Source organism: Monodelphis domestica, chromosome 2, assembly GCF_027887165.1.
Source record: "Monodelphis domestica isolate mMonDom1 chromosome 2, mMonDom1.pri, whole genome shotgun sequence".
NCBI classification, from domain to species: Eukaryota; Metazoa; Chordata; class Mammalia; order Didelphimorphia; family Didelphidae; genus Monodelphis; species Monodelphis domestica.
The window spans coordinates 196,870,162-196,893,550 of record NC_077228.1 but is presented as its reverse complement, the minus strand read 5'-3'; the positions used below and the strand labels follow the sequence as shown (position 1 = coordinate 196,893,550).

Genomic DNA, 23,389 nt, shown 5'->3' with positions numbered 1-23,389 from the left:
ATGGGCAGTCCCTGGAAAATTGACCAGTTGACTAGAATGATGGGAATATACTCAGTCAGCACTGAAGGTGGTTATTCCAGCCTGGTAAGGATGTTGCAGAAACTATAATAGAAATAAGGTAACTAAGTGGTGCAGTGGAGAGAACTCTAGCCTTGGAGGCAGGAAGACCTGAGTTCAAGTCCAACCTCAGAAACTTAATAGTTATGTGACCTTGTGCAAGTCACTTACTCTCTGTCCCTGGTGAAGGAAATAGCAAATGATTATGTTGACCAGAAACACAGACAGATCATAAAATTGATATAAGGAATTTTCCCATAATTGAACATCTCAAGCAACCTATATGTTTTATCTAAAACCTGGTCCCGTGTTGATCAATCAGTTATTGTTTTAGTTTCCTTTGATTGTTTACAGATACCTGGGAAGGAGTGGGACACCTCTTTTCTTGAATTCAGGGAATTTTGCCTGTCAGGGATGGTGAACCTTTTAGAACCTTTTAGAGATGCTGTGCCATGTCCCACCACTGCGTGCCATGCCCCACTGTCCACCCTCATCCCGGCTCGACACCTTACCCCAGACAAGGGAGGGGGAAAAGGAGAGGAGTGGTCTGGGTGCTCTGCTCATGGGAGAGAGTTTGATTAGAAGACAGCTGGGCAGAGGGACTGGGAGTTATGGTGGAGAAGGGAAAGAGAGCAGTTCCACAGAATCCCTCTGCCTTTCTAGTAACTAACTCTGGTGGGTGGTGCATGCCCACAGAGAGGTCTCTGTGTGCCATCTTTGGCACACATGCCATAAGTTCACTATCACAGGTACCTATTTACTCTATCCTACTTAAAAACTCCTTAAACCTTCATCCAATTAGAAATAAAATTACCTATTGTTTTCTTTTAATTAATTGCCTTATTTTATTAATTGTTTTTACTGTAAAAAAATTGTCTTCTCCTATATGTAGAATATAGCCTTAACTAGAAGGAGGTCATAAATTGATGTTCAGAAGATCAAACTTTATTTCCTTAGTCATTTCATCTTTCCCTGGTTTTAGTATCTATATAGTGCTTCAAGGTTTCCAAAACACTTTATCTAATCTGATCCTCACAATAACCCTGTGGAGTATTGCATGTATTATTAACTCTATTTTATACATAAGGAGACTGAGGTTCAAAGAACTTAAGTGACTAAGTAACAATAAGTGGAAGAGCCAGGATCTGATCTCAGGTCTTCTGACTTTTGAATATAGCCCATTTGATAGTACACCATGATGCCTATAATAGAGATATTTCATTCCCTGGGGAGCACTCCTATCTGACACTAACCAATTATTTAATCTTGAGCAAGTCAATGAAGCTCTTTGATCTTCCATATCTTTTTCTGCTAAACGAAGATACCAGATGATATAAGTACTTAGAACTGACAACTTTTTCAAGGTAGAGGATATATTAAATGTCGGCTAGTTCAATTCCTTCTCTAAGGTTTCTTGTAGCTCTAAGATTCTGTAGTTCTATAAAAGACTCCCCTCCTGTCTATATACTCCATGACTCAGGTCCATCTCTCTTCTTTCTTTGGCAGCCACCTAATTCTTTCTTGCTCTCTCCAGGAGCAATGACCATGTTTGAAAATATCACATAGGTCCTAGTCAGACTACTCAATCTCTGAGGAGACCTGACATCCCTCAAGAGCCTCATTGACTTTTTAAGTGCTTTTCCACTTCTGCCTAGTCCTGAGGAGAAGGAAGAACACACTGTTCTGGGGTACCCATTATGTCAACCCTGACTATACCTTACTAGATCTGTTTCACCCAGGGGCCTCACCTTCAGGACAGTTTGTAGCACATGTGAGCACAAAGCCAAGGTGGACATGGGCCTGGTCAAACAGGCAAGGTACTGCCTCTCTTCCAATGGCTAAACTGGTCCAAAGTCATCCCATATAGAGGAAGGAAGATGGGCCGATCAGTTGAGCCCATGACATTCTGAAATGGAAAATGTCTCTGGTCCAACACCCCACCCCCATCTCCTTTCGTCCCCTCAAATCCATTAGACATAAGGAACTTCTCTTTCAAGATGATATTGGATGCCTTCCTGGAAAGGGAAGTAGATGTTCCCAAAACAGGGAAAGTCAAAGGGACAGCAGGGTTCATTTCCTCTAAACCCCTGGACATCTTACAGGATAAGGTAAGAGTAGGAGAAGCTACTTCTTGACCTGAAGGGAAGGAAGAAAAAGAATCTATAGAAAATCTCTCTGCCAACCAACTGACACCTGTGCCCACTGAAGCCTTTAGGAAATTACTTTTTCAATGTCTGGCTGCCAAACCATAGCACTGTGACTGTACTCTTCGGAAGGTGCTGAGATGAGTGAGGTTGGCACCAAGTACCGGGGCAGGCATCATCTGTGTGCCAAGTCAGCACCAGTGGGACATGAGTTTCTGTCACTGATAGAGGAGGCAGAAATATGGGGGCCCAGGAGGTGTAGGACTCAGTGAGACACAGATGCTACCTTGCTGGTCACCATGGGAGGCTGGCTAACACTCGTGATAGCCAATTTTGCTCATTATGTACAGATGAATCAGGAAGAGATCCAGCATCCTCCCAAACTGCTTCCTACCCTTCTAGCCATCTCTGAGGATTCATCCGTGCTCAGCACTGTTATTTGATGCTTCCATCATTTCCTATCCTCTCACTCCTAGACACCTTCTACCTACCCACTGCTTCTGAGATCACCTTATCGCATTCTCCCCACCTTAGACCCCTTATATCCCTAATGCTATTGTTCTATTTCTCAGTTGCTCATATCTCTACTATTTATACCTTTTTTCAGGCCTCTCTTGTTTGACTCTGCCTCCCCTAAGTATTTCTTTTCTGCCCTTTGCCTCATCATTTATCCTCTCACAATCTGCTATACTATATATATATATATAATATATATATATATATATTTCTCCTTTCCTTAATTCATCCTTTCTCCCCTCTAGCCAGCCCCATATTTCTAACTGTTTTCCCCTTGCAGAATCCCCACTTTTCTATTTTAGCTCTTATACACAGGGCCTCTCCCCTCAGTGAGACCTTCTTCTTTTTTTTTTGAAACTTTTTTTTTAAATTTGGTTAATTTCAAACATTATTCCTTGGTTACAAAAATCATTTTCTATTCCTCTCTCCACTCCCCCCACCCCTCCCATAGCCAACATGCAATTCCACTGGGTATTATTAAATGTGTCCTTGATCAGAACCTATTTCCATGCTGTTGATGTTTGCATTAGGATGATTATTTAGCATCTACCTCCCCAATCACATCCCCCTCGACCCATGTAATCAAGCAGTTGTTTTTCTTCTGTGTTTCTACTCCCACAGCTTTTCCTCTGAATGTGGATAGTGTTCTTTCTCGTAGATTCCTCCAAATTGTTCAGGGACATTGCATTGCCCCTAATGGAAAAGTCCATTACATTTGATTGTACCATGGTGTATCAGTCTCTGTGTACAATGTTCTCTTGGTTCTGCTCCTTTCACTCTGCATCACTTCCTGGAGGTTGTTCCAGTCCCCATGGAATTCCTCCACTTTATTATTCCTTTGAGGACAATAGTATTGCATCACCAACATATACCACAATTTGTTCAGTCATTCCCCAACTGAAGGGCAGCCCCTCATTTTCCAATTTTTTGCCACCACAAAGAGCACAGCTATGAATATTCTTGTACAAGTCTTTTCCCTTGTTATCTCTTTGGGGTACAAACTCAGCAGTGCTATGAGACCTTCTTGTTATACAAGAAATCCTGCTGTGCTTCAAACTGAGAGGAGGTAGAGGTAGGGGAAGATGAGGGCATGCAGACTGATAAGCGTCCCTTCATCCCCATCCCTCGTGAATCAGAAAATATTTAATAAAGCTATGATTTATAGATTCTTAAATACTTTCTACATAGTTCCTTACTATACTGGGTGGGGCAGGTAGTCTTGGTTTCCAGTTCCTGTGGCAACTTCACCTCCACCCCTAAGGTCTTCTTGTTGCAATTGGTCCTTATCTCATGCATTCCTCCACCACCTACTTCCTGATACCAGAGTATATATAATCAGGGACACAAGAAACCTGAACTGGGTCATGAGTTAATCATGTTATACTGGGGGATCTTAAGGTATGGAAAATGAGAGCATATGCTTAGATACTATTCATGAATGATATTGGCAATTGGCACAAAGTGTCTTCTATCTACTCCCTCACCTCATCTTTTTAGCAACCTGGATTTCTCCAGTCTCCCCAGTCCTGGAAAGAAGGAAGAAGGTATCAAGGAAGGGACTAGCATTCCTTATATTCTCCCTGTGGGAGCTGAAGCATAAAGTAGGAGAAGCTGATCTCTGGACTTAAATCTGCTTAGAGTTTAGCAGAAGTTCCAGGACGAGTCTGGGCAGAGTTGGCTTCCAGTGAACTCAGATGACCCTTGCAGCTCCTTGAAGGGCATCTCAAAATGCTATTTCCTTTCCCTCTGCACCTTCAAACTGTCCCTGGGAGAGAGAAGGCTGTCTCTGGGTGGCTTGTGGGTGCCAGTGAAAGAAAATGGAAATAATGGCCATCTTCTCAATATCCCCACATTTTTATGGGCTCATGGGCAGAGCCAAGGAGTGGGAAGTTCATAAGAAATGTAAATCTGGTATCTTCTTTCACTTCCCTTTCCTATCATTTAATTTCTACCCTTCCTCATCCATATCTGATCCCCCTTTCCCATTGCTATGTCTCTTTTTTAATATACTTTCCCCCCAATTACATATAAAAGCTTTCCAGTGCCTTTCCCTTCCCAATTCCAAGGCACAGGCTGAGACAAGTTGGGCTGGCTCTTAGGGAGGAGACTTTCCCAGAATACTAGGGTGGGGTCAAGTGGAGCAAGCCTATCTTTCCATTAACACAAACAGAATTCAATGTGGCTAACACAGATGAAAGGTGTCACTCAGAGGTGGGCCTAGAACCAACTGAAAAAAGAAGCTCCTCTAGCCTGAAACCATCTGGGTACTTCTAATCCTGCAAAGGTAAGCTGGGGTAGAGACAGCAAGTAAGAGGGGGTCACTCTCAGGGCTTTTTTAGTCAGAGAGAACCAATCAGTGGCATAGACTTAGTGGTGACCGGAGCAGGGAATAGAAGCATTCCTCTTATTCACACTGATCTGTCCTCACCAAGCTATCCCTTTCCTCTTCATGAGAGACCAGGGGGTAGGAAGAAGGGCAAAGGAATGAGAAGTCCAATAAAAGAGATGGAATTTTGAGAAATATACAGGGAGAGAAATGTTCTCTTTGTTTCTCTCTCCTCAAGTCCCTTGGCTAAAAGCTGTGGGTTGCAGGAGTTGGGGAGGTGGAAGTCAGAAATAACAACCATAATAACAACCAACAACAAGAAATAACAACCAGTCAAAGAAACTGGGCAAAGCTGTCTGCTCTATGCCACACAAGGGCAGGCAAAAGTGGGAACTTACCCAAAGCAGGGCAATAAGAACAGGGTCAAAAGCTGTGGGAGAATTTGGTCTTCTCTGGGAAGAAGGAGCCCACAGAGGGCTGAGGTTCTGGATGGTTCCAGGAGTGAAAAGGAAACACCAAGTTCTCTGCCAACCAAGGTATGTCCAGCCAGCTGTATGGGAGGATCTCCCAAAAGGGCTACAAGAAAGAATTCGAGTCATAACTGAGTGTGGAGGTGACCAGGAAAAGGTTGAGACTGACTGTTCTTACTTCATTCCTTCCTCTAATATTTCCTACCAGGTCTTGGGAAGCATGGCTTCTGTGTTTCAAGAAGCAACCCAGGCCTTGGTAAAGCAACTGGATCCCACAGGAGACCTGATTCCTGTGGACAGTATCATTGATAATTCATGCTTCCGGCCCTTCTGCCTGGTGCGAAGGAAGAGGAAGAGTACATTATTCTGGGGAGCCAAATATGTCAAGACAGACTTCTCTCTCAGAGATATTCTAGAGGCCAAAACTCAACTGCCAGGTAAAGTCATCCATGATTGTAATACCTCTCCATAGACATGCATACACACATCATTTACACATTTAGGAATACAACACTCCTGCATAGGACCCTGGAGATGTACCAGCTATCTGTGGAGACCTCAAGCCTTTTCATTCATGCAAAGGGGTGAGAGGAAGAAAACCCATCAAGCAATTTATTCAATCATCCACCTCCCTTTGGCCTTGAGTGCCAGGCTTTGAGGCAAAGCCCTAATATGGCGTAGAGAGTGTACAGTACCAGTTTACTCTACCTGCTTTGGGACTATTTCTCTCTTCCATAGGCCATGTTTAAAAATGTATGCTCTATCCACTATCTCTCTACCAAGAGACAAATGACATGCTTCACCATTAGTATTCTGCAGTACAACTCCCACTTTACAGAGAGAAGAAATGACCCAGGTAAGGAATGTGACTTGGTGTTTTTTTTTATGTTTTTGAGCATCTTTTTGCAGTAGATAATCTTATTTACATTAATACAGAATCACTTTTCAGATTTTAAATTAGATACTAATAATGGCTTTATTTTAAGCAAATTAAAAATGAAATAGAAGTGGCCTTTCCCATAGATCTGACAGGTATATATATTAATTAACTAACTAATTAATTAATATATTATGTAACATAATATATTAATTGACTTATAGTTTCCTTCTTTATATTTAAGTAGGAATGTCACTTGTTGATAATCACAAAGGTAGTAAGGATTAGGATTCAAACTAAAATCTTGTCACAACAAATCCAGTTGCCCTTTCCACCACAGTGTAACAAATAACAGTCTCCATGTTCTTGGAAAATCTCCAGTGTCTTCCAACACTTAAAGTGCTATATCCCATATTTAAATATTCACATAGGTCTGGAAAAAACCTCTCAATTCACTTATGAAGAGGGGGTTGGGGAACATTTGTTACTGTGAGGAAATCCAGGGAGTCTTTTCGGAGGAGGTGAGTTTAGAACAGGATAACAAAATGAGCTCTGCTGTCTCTGTCTGACAGAGCCAAGAAAAGACCCAAAGATCAAAATTCAAGGGAAAAGTGAGAGGACTATGCAGGCCGGAGTAAAGACCGAAGCCATCGGAATCCCCTTGGATGTCACCATCTCTGCTGGTGGCTCCCATGACAACTGCCTGGAGGTTCAGAAACTCAGCATCAAGGATAAGCTAGAGTCCTTAAAGAAGCGGTGAGCTTGGGAAGGGATCTACCCTCTTTCAGGCTTCCAAAGACACAGACACACCCTGATACTTACAAAGCACAAAATCAGAGCTTTTCATTCATTCAAAAACACACACAGCAACAGGCAATTGTGGACATATAAAGACTCTTTAAAAAAATTTTTTATTTAGTCAATTTAGAACATTATTCCCTGGTTACAAGAATCAAATTCTTTCCCTCCCTCCCCTCCCCTTCCTGTAGCTGATGTGCAATTCCACTGGATATCACATGTGTCCTTGATCAGAACCTATTTCCATGTTGTTGATGTTTGCACTAGGATGTTCATTTAGAGTCCACATCCCCAATCATATCCCCTCGACCCATGTAATCAAGCAGTTGTTTTTCTTCAGTGTTTCTACTCCCACAGTTTTTCCTTTGAATGTGGATAGTATTTTTTCTCATAGATCCCTCCAGGTTGTTCGGGGTCATTGCATTGCCACTAATGGAGAAGTCCATTACATTCAATTGTGCCACAGTGTATCAGTCTCTGTGTACAATGTTCTCCTGGTTCTGCTCCTTTCACTCTGCATCACTTCCTGGAGGTTGTTCCAGTTCACATGGGATTCCTCCAGTTTATTATTCTTTTGAGCACAATAGCATTCCATCACCAACATATACCACAATTTATTCAGCCATTCCCCAATTGAAGGGCATCCCCTCATTTTCCAATTTTTTGCCACCACAAAGAGCACAGCTATGAATATTCTTGTACAAGTCTTTTCCCTTATTATCTCTTTGGGGTACAAACCCAGCAGTGCTATGGCTGGATCAAAGGGCAGAAAGTCTTTTAGCACCCTTTGAGCATAGTTCCAAATTGCCCTCCAGAATGGTTGGATCAATTCACAACTCTACCAGCAATACATTAATGTCCCAACTTTGTCACATCCCCTCCAGCATTCATTACTTTCCATTGCTGTTATGTTAGCCAAACTGCTAGATGTGAGGTGATACTTCAGAGTTGTTTTGATTTGCATCTCTCTGATTATAAGAGATTTAGAACTCTTTTTCATGTGCCTATTAATAGTTTTGATTTCTTTAACTGAAAATTGCCTATTCATGTCCCTTGTCCATTTATCAATTGGAGAATGGCTTAATTTTTTTGTGCCATTGATTTAGCTCTTTGTGAACTTGAGTAATCAGACCTTTGTCAGTTTTTTGGTTATGAAGATTGTTTCCCAATTTGTGGCTTCCCTTCTAATTTTGGTTGCATTGGTTTTGTTTGTGCAATTTTTTTTAATTTGATGTAATCAAAATGATTGATTTTACATTTTGTGATTTTTTTCTAGCTCTTGCTTGGTTTTAAAATCTTTCCTTTCCCAAAGATCTGATATGTATATTATTCTGTGTTCACCTAATTTGCTTATAGTTTTCTTCTTTATGTTCAAGTCATTCACCCATTCTGAGTTTATCTTGGTGTAGGGTGTGAGATGTTGATCCAAACCTAATCTCTCCCATACTATCTTCCAGTTTTCCCAGCAGTTTTTATCAAATAGTGGATTTTGGTGCCAAAAGCTGTGATCTTTGGGCTTATCATAGACTATCTTGCTGAGGTCACTTACTCCAAGTCTATTCCACTGATCCTCTTTTTTGTCTCTTAGCCAGTACCATATTGTTTTGATGACCATTGCTTTATAGTATAGTTTGGTATCTGGGACTGCAAGGCCACTTTCCTTTGCATTTTTTTTCATAATTTCCCTGGATATTCTTGATCTTTTGTTCTTCCAAATGAACTTTGTTATGGTTTTTTCTAATTCAGTAGAAAAGTTTATTTTTGGTAATTCAATGGGTATGGCACTAAATAAGTAAATTAATTTGGGTAGGATTGTCATTTTTATTATGTTAGCTCATCCTACCCATGAGCAATCAATGTTTTTCTAATTGTTTAGATCTAGTTTTGTGTGGAGAGTGTTTTTGTAGTTGGGCTCTTATAGTTCCTGTGTTTGTCTTGGCAAATAGATTCCTAAGTATTTTATGTTGTCTAGGGTGATTTTAAATGGAATTTCTCTGTCTAATTTCTTGCTGCTGAGATGTGATGAAAATATATAGAAATGAAGTGGAGGAATTCCATGGAGACTGAAACAACCTCCAGGAAGTGATGCAGAGCGAAAAGAGCAGAACCAGGAAAACATTGTATACAGAGATTGATACACTGTGGTACAATCGAAGGTAATGGACTTCTCCATTAGGGACAATTCAATGTCCCTGAACAATCTGCAGGGATCTAAAAAACACTATCCACAAGCAGAGGATAAACTGTGGGAATAAAAACACTGATGAAAAGCAACTGCTTGACTGCAGGGGTGGAAATGCTGATGATTTGTGGATTTATTTTGCATCCTGCAACTTTGCTAAAGGTGTTGATTATTTCTTTTTTTTTTTTAAACCCTTACCTTCCGTCTTGGAGTCAATACTGTGTATTGGCTCCAAGGCAGAAGAGTGGTAAGGGCCAGGCAATGGGGGTCAAGTGACTTGCCCAGGGTCACACAACTGGGAAGTGTCTGAGGTCAGATTTGAACCTAGGACCTCCCATCTCTAGGCCTAGCTCTCAACACACTGAGCTACCCAGCTGCCCCCGGTGTTGATTATTTCTACTAGCTTTTTAGTTGATTCTCTAGGATTCTTTAAGTAAACCATCATATCATCTGCAAAGAGTGATAGCTTGGTGTCCTCATTGTCTATTTTAATACCTTCAATTTCTTTTTCTTCTCTAATTGCTACTGCTAGTGTTTCTAGTACAATGTTAAATAATAGTGGTGATAATGGGCATCCTTGTTTCACTCCTGATCTTACTGGGAAGGCTTCTAGTTTGTCCCCATTGCAGATGATATTGGCTTATGGTTTTAGATAAATACTGTTTATTATTTTTAAGAAAGATCCTTCTATTCCTATACTTTCTAGTGTTTTCAATAGGAATAGGTGTTGTATTTTATCAAAGACTTTTTCTTCATCTATTGAGATAATCATATGATTTTTGTCCATTTGCTTGTTAATATGGTCAATAATGTGGATGGTTTTCCTAATATTGAACCAGCCCTGCATTCCTGGTATGAATCCTACCTGATCATAGTGAATAACCCTTGTGATGACTTGCTGGAGTCTTTTTACTAGTATCCTATTTAAGAATTTTGCATCTATATTCATTAAGGAGATTGGTCTGTAGTTTTCTTTCTCTGTTTTTGACCTGCCTGACTTTGGGATCAGTACCATGTTTGTGTTGTAAAATGAATTTGGTAGAACTCCCTCTTTGCTTATTCTGTCAAATACTTTGTATAATATTGGGATTAATTGTTCTTTGAATGTTTAATAGAATTCATTTGTGAATCCATCTGGACCTGGGGATTTTTTCTTAAGGAGTTCTTTGATGGCCTGTTCAATTTCTTTTTCTAATATGGGGTTGTTTAGGTAATTTATTTCTTCCTCTGTTAGTCTAAGCAATTTATATTTTTGTAAATATTTATTCATATCACCTACATATAAAGACTCTTAAGATATAGACACTCAGATATTCACACATTCAGAGGGACTCCACATAGGCTCCTGTGAATAACTGAGAGAAACTAGCATTTATAGAGTGCTTTAAGAGTTGCAAAGTGCCTCACATATATTATTTGTTTGATCTTCACAAACCCTGGGAAGTGGGTGCTAGGATTATCTCTGATTTATACTTAAGGCAACTGAGGATGAAAAGGGTTCAGTGACTTGGCCAGGGCAGTTCTGAGGCAGGATTCAAACTTGGGTCTTCCTGACCTTGAGTCCCTCAGTCCTCATTACTACATTTACAATAGAGTAAACATACAAACACATACACATTTCAGTCAAATCAAGTGTGTCAAGGCAGGTCCCAGCTTCTATAAGAACCATTGACTGTCTAGACTATCCCTCTATAGTGTCTGGAGCCTAGGAGGGAGGGGGAGGGGGTAGGCCCAGAGTGGAACAGCTGGACAGCAGAGGAAACACATAGAAAGGAAAGTTGCTGTCCCCCCTTATGCCCAGAGTCCCATGAAAACCATGATTTTCCCTCTCCCAGGGAACTGAAGGGGCAAGAGCCAAACTTTCTGAAGAAGCTTCGGAAACGTGGAGAAAATCTGTATATGGTGACTGAGGCAATGGAGACACTGACGGAGGCCAAGCTAAAGAAGAGTGGGAAGGGTGGTGCAAGCTTTTCCATCCCTATCCTTACTGCTTTGGGGTTCAAGGTTGGAATTCTGACACTTCTTGCCTCTCCTGGAGCTCACCAACCTATCCTATTCCACTGGGAAATCTAAGGCTACCATCATACAAAGACACATTACATACCCTTTCCCTTGAAGAATCCCATTCATTAACCTTCTCCTCTTGAACCTGCACAGTCCCATGACCCTTCTCTTTACCATCTTCCTAATATAACTCCTAATTTACTAATTACTACTAATCATTTCCTAATAATACTCCAGCACAGTGTAAACAATAGGGCACTGGTCTTAGAGTCAAGAAGACTCCAAATGTTCGAATCCAACTTCAGATACTAGCCGTGTGAAGTCTTCCCTAATCCCTTTTATTTCCAGTGATTTCCCTCTTTTAATTATTTCCTAATTATTCTATAGATAGCTTGCTTTCTATATATTTGTTTCCATGTTGTCCCTCCCATTAGATTCTGAACACCTTGAGAGCAGGGACTGTCTTTTTATACCTCTTTTTATATATCAAGAGCTTTAGCAAAGTGCTTGGTATAGAAGCGCTTAATTAAATGTTTATTGATAGATTGACCTTTGACAAGTCATTTCATCTCACCTCAATAAAATGAAGCTGAACTTAATGGCCTCTGGGGTCTCTGCCAGGTCTAAATCTATGATTTTATAAGAAGAGGGAGAAGGGTATAAACATTTATGAGGTACCTACTGTGTACTAGGTATCATTTGTTAATCCTGTGAAATAGGTTCTATTATTATTCCTATTTAACAGGGAAAGAAACTGAGGGAAATGGAAGTTAAGTGACTTGCTCAGGGTCACAAAGAGAGTAAGTGTCTGAGGCAGAATTTGAACTTGTGTTTTCCTATCTCCAGGCCCAGCGCCTATTCACCTCTATCCATCATGGCACAGTGAATGAAGCACTGACCTGGAAATGAAGAATAGAGAGTTTAAGTCCTTCCTTTAGATATACTCACTATGTAACCCTAGGCAAGTTATTCAATTTCAGTCAATACTCTTATCAACTTTTTTTTTAAACCCTTATCTGTGTTTGGCTCCAAGGCAGAAGAGTGGTAAGGGCCAGGCAATGGGGGTCAAGTGACTTGCCCAGGGTCACACAGCTGGGAAGTGTCTGAGGCCAGATTTCAACCTAGGACCTCCTGTCTTTAGGCCTGGCTATCAATCCACTGAGCCACCCAGCTGCCCCCTACTTTTATCAACTCCTGAAGGCTGTAAGTTATAAAAAAGGAACTGACCTGCATTGATGGAGGGACTTTCTTCATTTGGAATTTCTTATAGCAATAAACACATAGGTCTGATCCCTATCTCTCCAGTCCTTCTAGGGTTCCTCCCAGGTCAAAATCCTAGGACCTACCTGTATTATATTTACCAGGTTTTCAGAATTTCTCCTATTGTTCCATTTGAGCCTCATAATTAACCTTTCAAATAGGTCCTCCAACTCTAAATTCAGCATTCTTTCCACTAGAAAACCATAATAATGTATTTTTTGTAACCATAGAGCATCATATAAATATCAATTATGATCATGATTATGATTCTACCCATTTCTTTCTCTCCTCCATGTGGATCTCTCAACATCCTCCAGGGTTCCTCAGATACTACCATTGAGATCTCTCCTCGCTCCATCCTGGCCTTCCGAATAAAGCAACTTTTTATTAAAGCCAAATTCTGGGGTATGTTGCAGTGAAGGGAGGACAAGGGAAGAGGGGAGCAAACCAGCATCAGGTTGGGGTCACCTTACCACAAGGATCAGTGCCTAGCAGACCTGGCTTTCCCACTTTCTTATTCTTTTCTAAGGACTCCTCATCTCTGCCTTCCCTGGGGTGCTCCTAAACACAGTAAGGAATCAGTGCTAACTCACACCTTCCCCTTCTCTCTATTCACTACAGGGACCTTAGATCTAGATCTCGAGGATGAAAACATAAAGACCTTTGAATCAGATGAAGGTAGGTTTGGCCATGGAGCTCCTCTTCCCTAGGTTTTCCCATAATCTGATGGAGCTAAAAGAACAGCTAGAGAAAATTTTGGGCAGGAAGGGTTTGCATAGCTCCCCCAAGCTGTGGTCAAGGAGCTCTGAGCCAATGAAGAGGGTGGAGCGCAACTCCACATAAATACCCTGGAGGGAGTCCGGGAAGATGAGGAGGAGGGGACTGGGATTCTTCTGCAGAGACTTCTTTGGTCATTCAGCTGCTGCCTCTTGTCCCCAAGCCTCCTACCTGGTGAAGAGGGGAAGAGGTATAGAGGTTACATTACCTTCTGCATTATTCAGCACTGCTGTCTCTCTTTGTGTGTCTGCCTCATCTGGAGTGTCTCTGACTTGGTTTGTGTCTTCATTGCAGGAATCATACCATTGCGGGGCTTTGCCGTCCCATATTCAAGTAAGGAACTGAATCATCCCCTCCCTACACCACTAGACTCCATCTAGGGAGTCAGGGTTGGACCGAGAGAGGAAGTGAGAAAGCCAAGGAAGAAATCCTGGAGTTGCTTCTCTCAGAGCTTTCGCCCTGGGCCCAGAGCTTCCAGAAGCCCCAATCTAAAGAGGAGAAAGGGGGGAAAGACACTGCAGCCAGGCAAACAGTTCCTTTAGAGCTGGAGCCTTGAGGGGCAGAGTTGGGTGAGGGAGAGAGAGGAAGAGGAAGAAATAGATGATAATAGAGAAAATTAGAGAGAAAGAGATAAGAGGAGGGAGCAATGGTGAAGAGAGGGGACAGGGTGAGGGAGAGAAGATGGGAAGAGAGACTATTGGGACAAAGAGAAGGAAAGGGAGAAGTAGAGGGAAGGGGAGAAGGGAAGGGGAAGCAGAGAGAGAAGAGGGGGAGAGTAATTGGGCTTGAGGGATACAGAAGTAAAGCACCAAGAGGACAAGGAACTGAAAACAGGAAAAGATTCCAAGGCAGAAGGGAAGGACTGGATGGACAAGCCCAGGCATAAGGAAAGCTCCTGGCTGAATGATGGGATTGGGGGCTGAGAATGCTTGGATTTAGTGATGTGAAACTCAAAGGTCCTGGTCCTAACCATTGTATTTCCAAAGTAATGTGGCAGCAGGAGCCTGAGACACCCTCCCAAAGCACCACCGGATTCCAGGCACTTCAGGCAGAGGTGAAACCAGAGATCCACATCTTGGAGACCTTGACCCTAAAACACCGGCAAAGCCTGATGGAGGCCCTCCTGGGGCTTCTGGGCCAGGCCAAAGACCTACAAGAGCTGGAGGACACGGTAAAGTAGACACATTGGCAGACATGCAGGAGCATGGAGTAGGGTCTGGGGAGGGGGGAGGGTCAGATATTAGCTTCTCATGAAAACATGTTGTTGGGCAGAAAAGGAGCTTCATGGGTGAGGAGGGATATGGAGAGGAACAAGACCAAGTTCCCCAGGTGATGAGGGAGATACCTCACATCCCTTGAAGACTCCTCTTCTGAATGGAGAGAAAGGACTCCAGCTCTGGAATAACACCCCCCTCTGTCTTCCCTCTCCTGGGAATGCCCCACTGAATGCTCCTGCCAAAACTCAAACTTTACCTTCTTCAGGAGACTTTCTGAGTGCCCCACTGCTAGAACCTCTCCTCTGAGATCACTTCTCATCTACCCTCCCTATACTGTACGTCATTATTTTCTCTTGGCTCCCCCATCAGAATGTGAGTTCCTTGTGGGCAGGGACCCAGTTACTGCTTTTCTCTGTATCTCACAGATATAGCACAGTTCAGGGCACATAGTAAGCACTTTTTAAAAAAGCCTGTGGAATCACTGACAATCCTTTCCCAGAGGAGTTGTGGGAGAAACACACTTGAGTTTGTAGCAGGGCCTCACCCTAAGAATGAGAGACTCAAACTCCTTTTAATCCAGAAGTAAGAAAAGAATTGTATTTGAAGAAGAGTTTGTGGTGGTATAATAGACGGTGGAATAGTCTAGAACCATGTTGGTGAAGGCATAGTATTTGTGCCCCAGTGGCACAGAGGGGGCTGCTCTGCTCCCCTTCTTCACAGCACCCAAGAACTTGTTTTTTTTTTCTTTTTGCATGCCCCACCCCTCTGTCCAGCAGACTAAAGTGAGCACTTACTCTCTCTGCTCTCTGAGGTAATGTGGAAGGGCTCACACCCAGCTTGAAGGTGAACTTCAGGCACAGGATCTCTAAAAGGTTCACCAATGCTGGTCTAGAAGCTAATCAGGTAGCCTTAAGGCTGATGAATAAACCATGGGGCTAGTAGGGTAGCCTTCCTGAAGCTGATGGAATAGCAGCTCTCCAGGTGCGGAGTGGTAAATCCTAGTATGGAGTAGCAGCTCCACTGTAGAGTAGCAGCTTGATGGGCCTCTGTAGAGTAGCAGCTTCCACACTCTGTGGATGGGGGTTGGCATAGTTATTGGGGTCTATGGGCTAGTCATCTCCCATTCTACAGAAGTCTTCACCTTTCCCCAAAACCCTGGAATGTGAGCGTGGCCAAATTTAGGTGGTGTGTTGTTGAGTTTGGCATGTATGTCAGAGAGAATAAGTAGCATGCCCACGTTTGGGAAATTCTTCTGGAATGCCAGAGTCCCTAGGGTACAGGGCCCTTGTTCCCCATTATCTACCTTATTGGCATTTGTCAATGTGGAAGAGGTCTCACTTCCCATCAGGAATGGCAAGGGGGTGAGGGTGGGAGAGGCAGAATACTGTACATTGGAGAGCCACTTTAGGTAATTAATTATATCTTATAGTTCTAGAAAGTTCTCATCTATAGTAAATACAGAGCAGCATAATTAATACAACAGATTAGGCACAAAGCTGATGCACAGGATAGAATATTACTGATCTAGTACACAGAATGGGCAATTGGTCAATCTGAAATTCATTCTTGACTAATGCTGAAACTACAGATTTTACAGTTGATGTTTCACTAGTGTGAACTAGTGAGAAATGCAAGATGTCAGAGTAGGAGAGTGTTGTTCCTATTACTGCCCCCTCACTGCCTGCTATCTGCCCCCATCAGATGAACCGAGCATTGGACCTTGAGGAGCCAGTGACCCCAGGATTCCTAGGGGGCCCTGGGGATGCCATCCTAGCCAAGCTGCAGGATGCTTCAGGCAAACTCAACCCTTCCTGGGCAGGGAGCATTCTCTACCTGTTGGGAGCACTCCATGGTAAGGACAATATAGTGGGTCCCACTGGAACAGCCTCCACAGGACACATTTCCATGATGCCAGAGTCTGAACAGTGCTTGGTAACTCATGTCAGTGTTCCTCCCTCCCACTCTACAAAAGATCAAACAGTCCAGCCCCCACAGCTTTGTTCTCCAAGTTAAGAAGACTTCCTAGTCCACCGGCCCTGAGCAAACTTTCTGGGGGACAGAGAATGTATGGCCCTTCCCATCCACATGTCCCAGTGGTTAGCATAGCCCCATTCCCCACCCTGGGACCACTTCCCACATCTACTTGCTTAGAACAGACTTCCTGCTTCTCTCAGGCTCTGCCCTCCATTTCCTTCTCTGATCCTCTCCTCTTTTCTTCGGCCCCTTCTGCCTCTCCCCAGAGCTGAGCAAGGAGCAACAGCATCTGCTGGCAATGTCTGTGGAGAAGGAGATTCTCTCCCAACAGCTGCAGCTGGTAAGGAGGGCTGGGATGGGGCTACCAGGGATAGTGTCCAAAGACTAAAGAACAGAATTGAGTTGGAGAGCTCTAAGAAGACTAAGACATAGTAGAGTCCTTTGACAGCTGGCTAGAGAGGTGGCTTGCTATGGCCAAGGTCCAGCACTCCATTAGTGACTGACACAGTTGAGCTGGCACCCATTCTACTCTACCACATTGCCTCTAGGTAGCCTACAAGGACCAGGAACCAGGACCAGAGGCCCGGGAGGATGAGGGAGAAGAGCAGGGCTGGCTTAGGATTCAGACTTATTATGGACAGTCTACATAGCACATAACTGGGGGTTGGCTACATGGGGAACACATTCTATTTCTCTCTCTCTAAACAACAGATGAAGACCATCCTGGATGAGAATTTCCTTCGAACTGAGGCAGGACCATTTCCTCTCCATTGTGAGCTCCTCCAGAGCCTTCAAGGAGAGGAGCTGATTGTGACGCAGGCCCTGATAGGTCTCTGTGGCCTTGACCTACAGGGTGATGGTCCCCTCTTTGCCTGGGACCCTGATGCCCTGCCTCCCCTCTGTGCCCTATATGCTGCCCTCTCTGTTTTTCAAGCACTAGCTAGAACCTCTTGATTTAGCAGTCCCTTCACTAAAGTCCTTAACACCCTGAACTTCTCAAGGAGGGAAAATAAAGTGGAATTTAGGGGCTAACCTTGGTGGTGGGTATAGAAAAGTTAAATTGGGTCTTGGGGAACAACTGGGGAAAAGAGTGAACCTACCGTCCTTTTCTTTCCCCTTCTTTTCTCCTTTTTTCTTTGCTTCTTGTGAGAGGAAATAACAACATGAAAACAGAAATTGTCAAAAACAGAAGGAAAGAATGTACCCTTGTGTGGTTTTTGCATCAGTGTCTTGCTAATGCAATTCTGAAACAGCAGAGTGGGAAATGATCACGAAAGAATTCCCAGATTTTCTTTTTTTTTCTACTACTTTTCCCATCATACTGAACCCCAAAGCCTTTTCCAAGGTTGGACACTCGCCATTCAGTGCAATGACTAAGTCCTGAACTGCCACCAGAAAGGGACATGCAAAGGCCAAGCATGGTTCCCAGGAGCCTGGGGCTGAGAAAATGAACCAGTCCTTCCAGGAGCTTCCCAGCTGCCTCCCTACCTCTGAAGAGCACCAGTTCAAAGTGTCTCAAGCCCATGGGTCTGAGACTTTCAGGGGCAAAAAGATCCCTCTCACCCAGTCTCTGTAACTCAGTCCATATAACAAGCAGAAGCATTTCCTGTGAACTCAAACCTTGAATTCCATTCTTGGAAATGTACAAAGAGAAGAGAGAAGGGGTCCTCAGTGACATCATGTGAATGATCCCAAGTAGGGAGACTTGGGGGAGCAGCTAGAGGGTAGAGAAGGGATGAGAGATGGAATGGGGAGAGAGGATTGAAGGATCCTGGGTTGAAGAGAGGGCTGGGAATAGGGGACGTTACATGGCTTGGGAAAGCCAGTGAGACAAAGGCAACAATCCAGGGAAGATCCTTTTCTAACTCAACAAATGTTTGATAATGGTCCATTATGTTCAGGGCAGTATTCCTTGTTCATTTCCAAAGCAAGAAATGAATGAACCTCTACCCCATGTCCATGTGCCTTTCTATCCAGTCTCAGTCCTCTGCCCACACCACATTGGTCCCCTGTATCCTCCACCTTGATGCTAAGTGCTATGGGTCATTTGTGGGACTTACATAATGAAGGGGGAGGGAGAAATGGCCTTGTAGAGGGACAGAGAGCATGACAATGGAGTAAGGATGACAAGAAACACCTGTTCTCTGTGTCCATGAAGAACTCACCATTAATGAGGATCAGAGGTTGAGAGTGAAAAAGTTTTACACTAATGTGGGCACAGAAGTCTGAATAGTGAGGAGACAGACTGTGTTCCAAGGGCAAGGGATAGAAGGTTCCTCTCTGAAGTCAGTTCATTAGGAGAAAGGCAGGATTTCTAGGGGGCAAAGGATGCATCTCAGTTTCAGGCTGGACTAATTGGCCTCTTCTTTGAAAATCTAAACAGGTAATTGTAGGCACACAAGGAAGACATTTCTTAATGGATGTTTGATTCTTTTATATGGGTTTCTTTTTAGTCATAATAAAAAGGAGCTTTTCATGAGGCTATCAAAGTGTGGAGGAGATGGAAGCAATCTAATATTAAGGTCCAGAATTTCACCCACCACCATGGAAGTCCACAAACAATGCAAACTGGCAGAGAAAGGCCATTTATTGAACTGATACTCGCATCAGTGGGAACCTCTATCATCAGAGTTCTGAGTTGCTTCTGACAGGCTGGGCTTTTTATACTTTTCTGTAGGCACCTTATCTACTATATACCATCCTTGGAATTTTGCCTGCATGTATGGCCCTTATCGGCTTCCTGCTATTCTTGGAACTTTGACAATTCTATATTATTGGGGTCTTCCTGGCCTGTTGCTTGACATATTTATTGGGGTCCTCCTGGCCTTTATCTGGTACCTACTGCAGCTGGCGGTTTGGCATATTTATGGTTCTGACAAGTTTCTCAAGGTTGACCAGCTCATTAGGCCTTCCTGCTAGGATTTGGCATATTTACGGTTCTGACAGGTCAGCTTGTTAGGCCTTCCTGTTTTCTCAAGTTTGGCCATTTTCTGGCCTCCCTCACTAACCCTAACCCTAAACCCTAACTGGAAAAGCTTGTGAATCAGGTACAGCTATGGGCACAGTGGACAAAGTAACAGAAATAGAGTCAGGCAGTTACCTTTCTGAGTTCAAATCTGACTTCAGACATGTACTAGATTGTGTTACAGACAAAAGAGTGGTTGCCATAAACTGTGACCGTGAAAATATGGGTTTAACACTTCGAATTGCCAAAACTGCAAAGATAAATTTTTAGTGTCTTGATTTTATATTAAAAATAAAGTGGTCGCCATGGGAAAAATTCCCAAATATTAAATACCGAAGTCAGCTGGGCTTTATGGAGATTTTAATTAATACAAATTAAGGAATTAAGGAAAGGGAGAGAGAGAGAGAGTAAGAGGAAAGAGGGCCTAGGCCAATGGCCTAAGCCTTTCTCCTTAAGAGAGAAAACTAAGTCAGTCCTTAATCACTCACCACAAGATCCTTCCAAGCAAAACTCTAGTGTTCAGAGAGACCCTCCAGTTCAGCTCCTGAGCTCAACTAAATTCAGCCACAGAGAGACTCCAATTCAGCTTCCTAAGCTGAACTCAGTCCAGAGGCCTCTGACCTCCTTTTTAAGAGAATTTTCTCCTATGTCACCTCCCCTAAATTTTCACATCTACCAATCACAGTAGACTGTAGACAATCACAGTAGACTTTCCAAAGGACTGACCATTCTTAATTCACATCTTGTTATCACCTTCTTAATTCACATCTTGTTATCACCTTTTCTGGGTAGACTAAAACTTCTGAGTAATTCACACCTCTTTGCTAAGGTTGTCCCTTGCAAGTTGCCTGACCTTTTAGTGATTAATTTGACCTTCATAGGTACTTAGCACCCTTTTGTATTAGATCTAAAAATAGACCTAGTTTAAGGACTTTTGCCTCACTATGAGTATGGGTTGGGGCCGTTTTCATTGTTCAGTAAGGAGTTTACAACTTTATCTTCCCCTAAAGTATGCCTAAGTATGGGTGGAGTAATTTTAAAGTTCCCAATACATTCCTGATCAAGTACCTTCATTGTTTAAAATGGTGAATAGCTTTAACCAAATGTTTTAAAGTAGTGTTTGAGCAGTTTTAAGATTCACAATTGTGACCCTGGGAAAGTCACATAACCCTGCCCATCTCAGTTGCCTCATCTGTCAAATGAACTGGAGAAGGAAATGGCAGGCCATTCCAGTATGTTTACCAAGAAAACCCCAAATGGGGATCACAAAGAGTAGGACACAACTGAAAATGACTGAACAACGATTTGGGATTAATTTTGACTTTAGATATTTGTTACAAAAGGACTTTGATTTTTTCTATGGTGGGGATATTTTTCCTGGTGGACATAAGTGAGAGAGGGAGAAAGATCCATTTTTGTATATTAAAAAATAAATGTAATTTTAAAACCTTTTTGGGGGGAATATTCTGACTATTTAACATCAGAGGGATTAAAGCCAAACCAACAGAATACACCATATTCTTCAGCAACTCAGCTGATAGAATCTCTAGAAAAAGGAGTTTTTTGGTTTCTTTATTACATCAGAGAAGATTTGATACTGAAGCCAAGATTCATTTTTGACAACTCTGCCAATCTCCTCCAGCAACACAGAAGAATATGTACATGTACATCACAAGGGGGCCAAGAAGATAGAGAAAGTGTAGGGACCCATATGATTTGTACCAAATTGTCCTCCAAAATACTATGATAAAATGACTCCAAATGAATTCTGGAGCAGCACAACCCACAAAAAGACAAGATGTAATTTTTAGCACAAAACAACTTAGGAGCCCTGGATGAGAGATCTAGTGCACCAGGGTGGAGATGGAGCAGAGCTCACCAGGGCAGGTCTGACCACAGTAAGGGGTCTTGGGCACATCTGAGGCAGTAGAAAAAGATATGACACCCATTCCTATTAAAAACCCTAGAAAGCACAGGAATAAATGACTCATTCCTTAAACTGGTAAGTAGAATATACTTAAAACCGTCAGAAAGTATCATCTGCAATGGTGATCATTTAGAAGCCTTCCCAATAAGATCAAGGGTGAAGCAAGGATGCTCATTATCACCACTGTTATTTAATATTGTATTAAAATATTAGTTTTAGCAATAAGGAAAGAAAAAGAAATGGAAAGAATTGAAGTAAACAATGAGGAAACAAACTATCACTCTTTGTAGATATGATGGTATACGGTAGAGAATCATACAGAATCAACTAAAAAACTAGTGGAAATAATTAATAAGTATTAAATTTAGTAAAGTTAAAGGATACAAAAAAAATCCAGATACATCAGAAGCATTTCTACATATTACCAACAAAATCCAGGAGTAAGAGTTAGAAAGAAAAATTCTACTCTAGACAATATAAAATACCTGGGAATCTACTTGTCAAGACATACACAGGAATTATATGAATAGAATTACAAAACACTTTTCACACAAATAAAGCTGATCTAAATCATTGGAAAAACATTAATTTCTTATAGGCAAGCTGAGTCAATATATAATACAGATGAGAATTTAACCTAAATTAATTTATTTATTTAGGGCCATACCAATCAAACTACCAAATAATTATTCTATAGAACTAGAAAAAATGATAATAAATTTCATCTAGAAGAACAAAAGGTCAAGAATATCAAGGGAAATAATGAAAAAATGTGTAGGAAGGAGGCCTAGCAGTGCCATATCTCAAACAAAAAAATAAAGCAGCAATCATCAAAACAATCTGGTTCTGGCTAAGGCATAGAATGGAAGATCAATGGAGTAGATTAGATACACAATACACAGGGGTAAATGACATTAGCAACCTAGTGTTTGATAAACCCAAAGATCTCAACTTTTTGAATAAGAATTCATTCTTTAATAAAAACTGCTGGGAAAATTGGAAAACAAAATGGCAGAAGCTGTTCCAAGAGAAGGTCAAAATGAATATATGATTTAAGTATAAAGAGTGATAGGATAACTAAATTAGGGGGACACAGAATGGTTTACCTGGAAAAATCTTTGGGGAAGGGAAGATTTTATGACAAAATAAGAGATAGAGTGCTATAAAATGTAACATAAATAATGTTGATTTTATTAAATTAAAAAGCTTTTGTACAAACAAAACTAATCTCACCAAGATTAAAAGGGAAATAAGAAACTAGGAAAAAATTTATAACAAGTATCTAATAAAGGTCTAATTTCTCAAATTTATAAAAAAAACTAGGTCAAATTTATAAGAATATGGACCATTGAGTGGAAACACCGAGAAAAAGCAACTGCCTGAATACAGAGGTTGAGGGGACATGACAGAGGATAGACTCTAAATGAACACTCTAATGCAAATACTATCAACAAAGCAATGGGTTCAAATCAAGAAAACATCTAATGCCCAGTGGACTTACGCGTCGGCTATGGGGGGTGGGGGGGAGGAAAAGAAAATGATCTATGTCTTTAACGAATAATGCTTGGAAATGATCAAATAAAATATATTTTAAAAAAATAAAAAAATAAATAAAATGTCTCTGTCTCTCCTCAAGGGAGAGATTAGAGAAGGTAAAAAAAAAAAAGAATATGGACCATTCCCCAAATGATAAATGGTCAAAGGATCTGAACAAGCAATTTTCAAATGACGAAATCAAAGCCATCAATAATCAATTAAAAATTCAAAATAGCCACCTGGCACATGTGCCTTTGGCCTTTTAAAGTTTAAATACCCCTCAGAACTCAGCCAGAGTCAGAGAATTCTGTGGTCACACCTTACCCCCCCCCCCCCAAGGTACCAAATACTGGGAGTGA

General features: G+C 41.9%; 1 protein-coding gene across 3 annotated transcripts; it reads left to right on the top strand.

Moving 5' to 3' along the window:
* The first annotated feature begins 4,869 nt into the window (after positions 1–4,869).
* LOC103094060 (gasdermin-A-like) lies at positions 4,870–19,001 on the top strand. Of its 3 annotated transcripts, XM_056816779.1 has the most exons (11): positions 4,870–5,001; positions 5,722–5,950; positions 6,963–7,146; positions 11,206–11,374; positions 12,952–13,039; positions 13,256–13,312; positions 13,706–13,744; positions 14,398–14,582; positions 16,330–16,480; positions 16,869–16,942; positions 17,314–18,994. In XM_056816779.1, exons 2-11 carry the CDS (start codon positions 5,734–5,736, stop codon positions 17,554–17,556), a joined length of 1,407 nt encoding a protein of 468 aa, XP_056672757.1. In that variant the 5' UTR covers positions 4,870–5,001; positions 5,722–5,733; the 3' UTR covers positions 17,557–18,994. The 3 variants fall into 3 exon arrangements, with proteins under 3 accessions (XP_056672757.1, XP_056672758.1, XP_056672759.1); XM_056816780.1 differs by lacking the exons at positions 4,870–5,001; positions 5,722–5,950 and adding an exon at positions 5,965–6,369 and having other exon boundaries at positions 17,314–18,998; XM_056816781.1 differs by lacking the exons at positions 4,870–5,001; positions 5,722–5,950 and adding an exon at positions 9,225–9,344 and having other exon boundaries at positions 7,060–7,146; positions 17,314–19,001.
* The last annotated feature ends 4,388 nt before the right edge of the window (positions 19,002–23,389 follow it).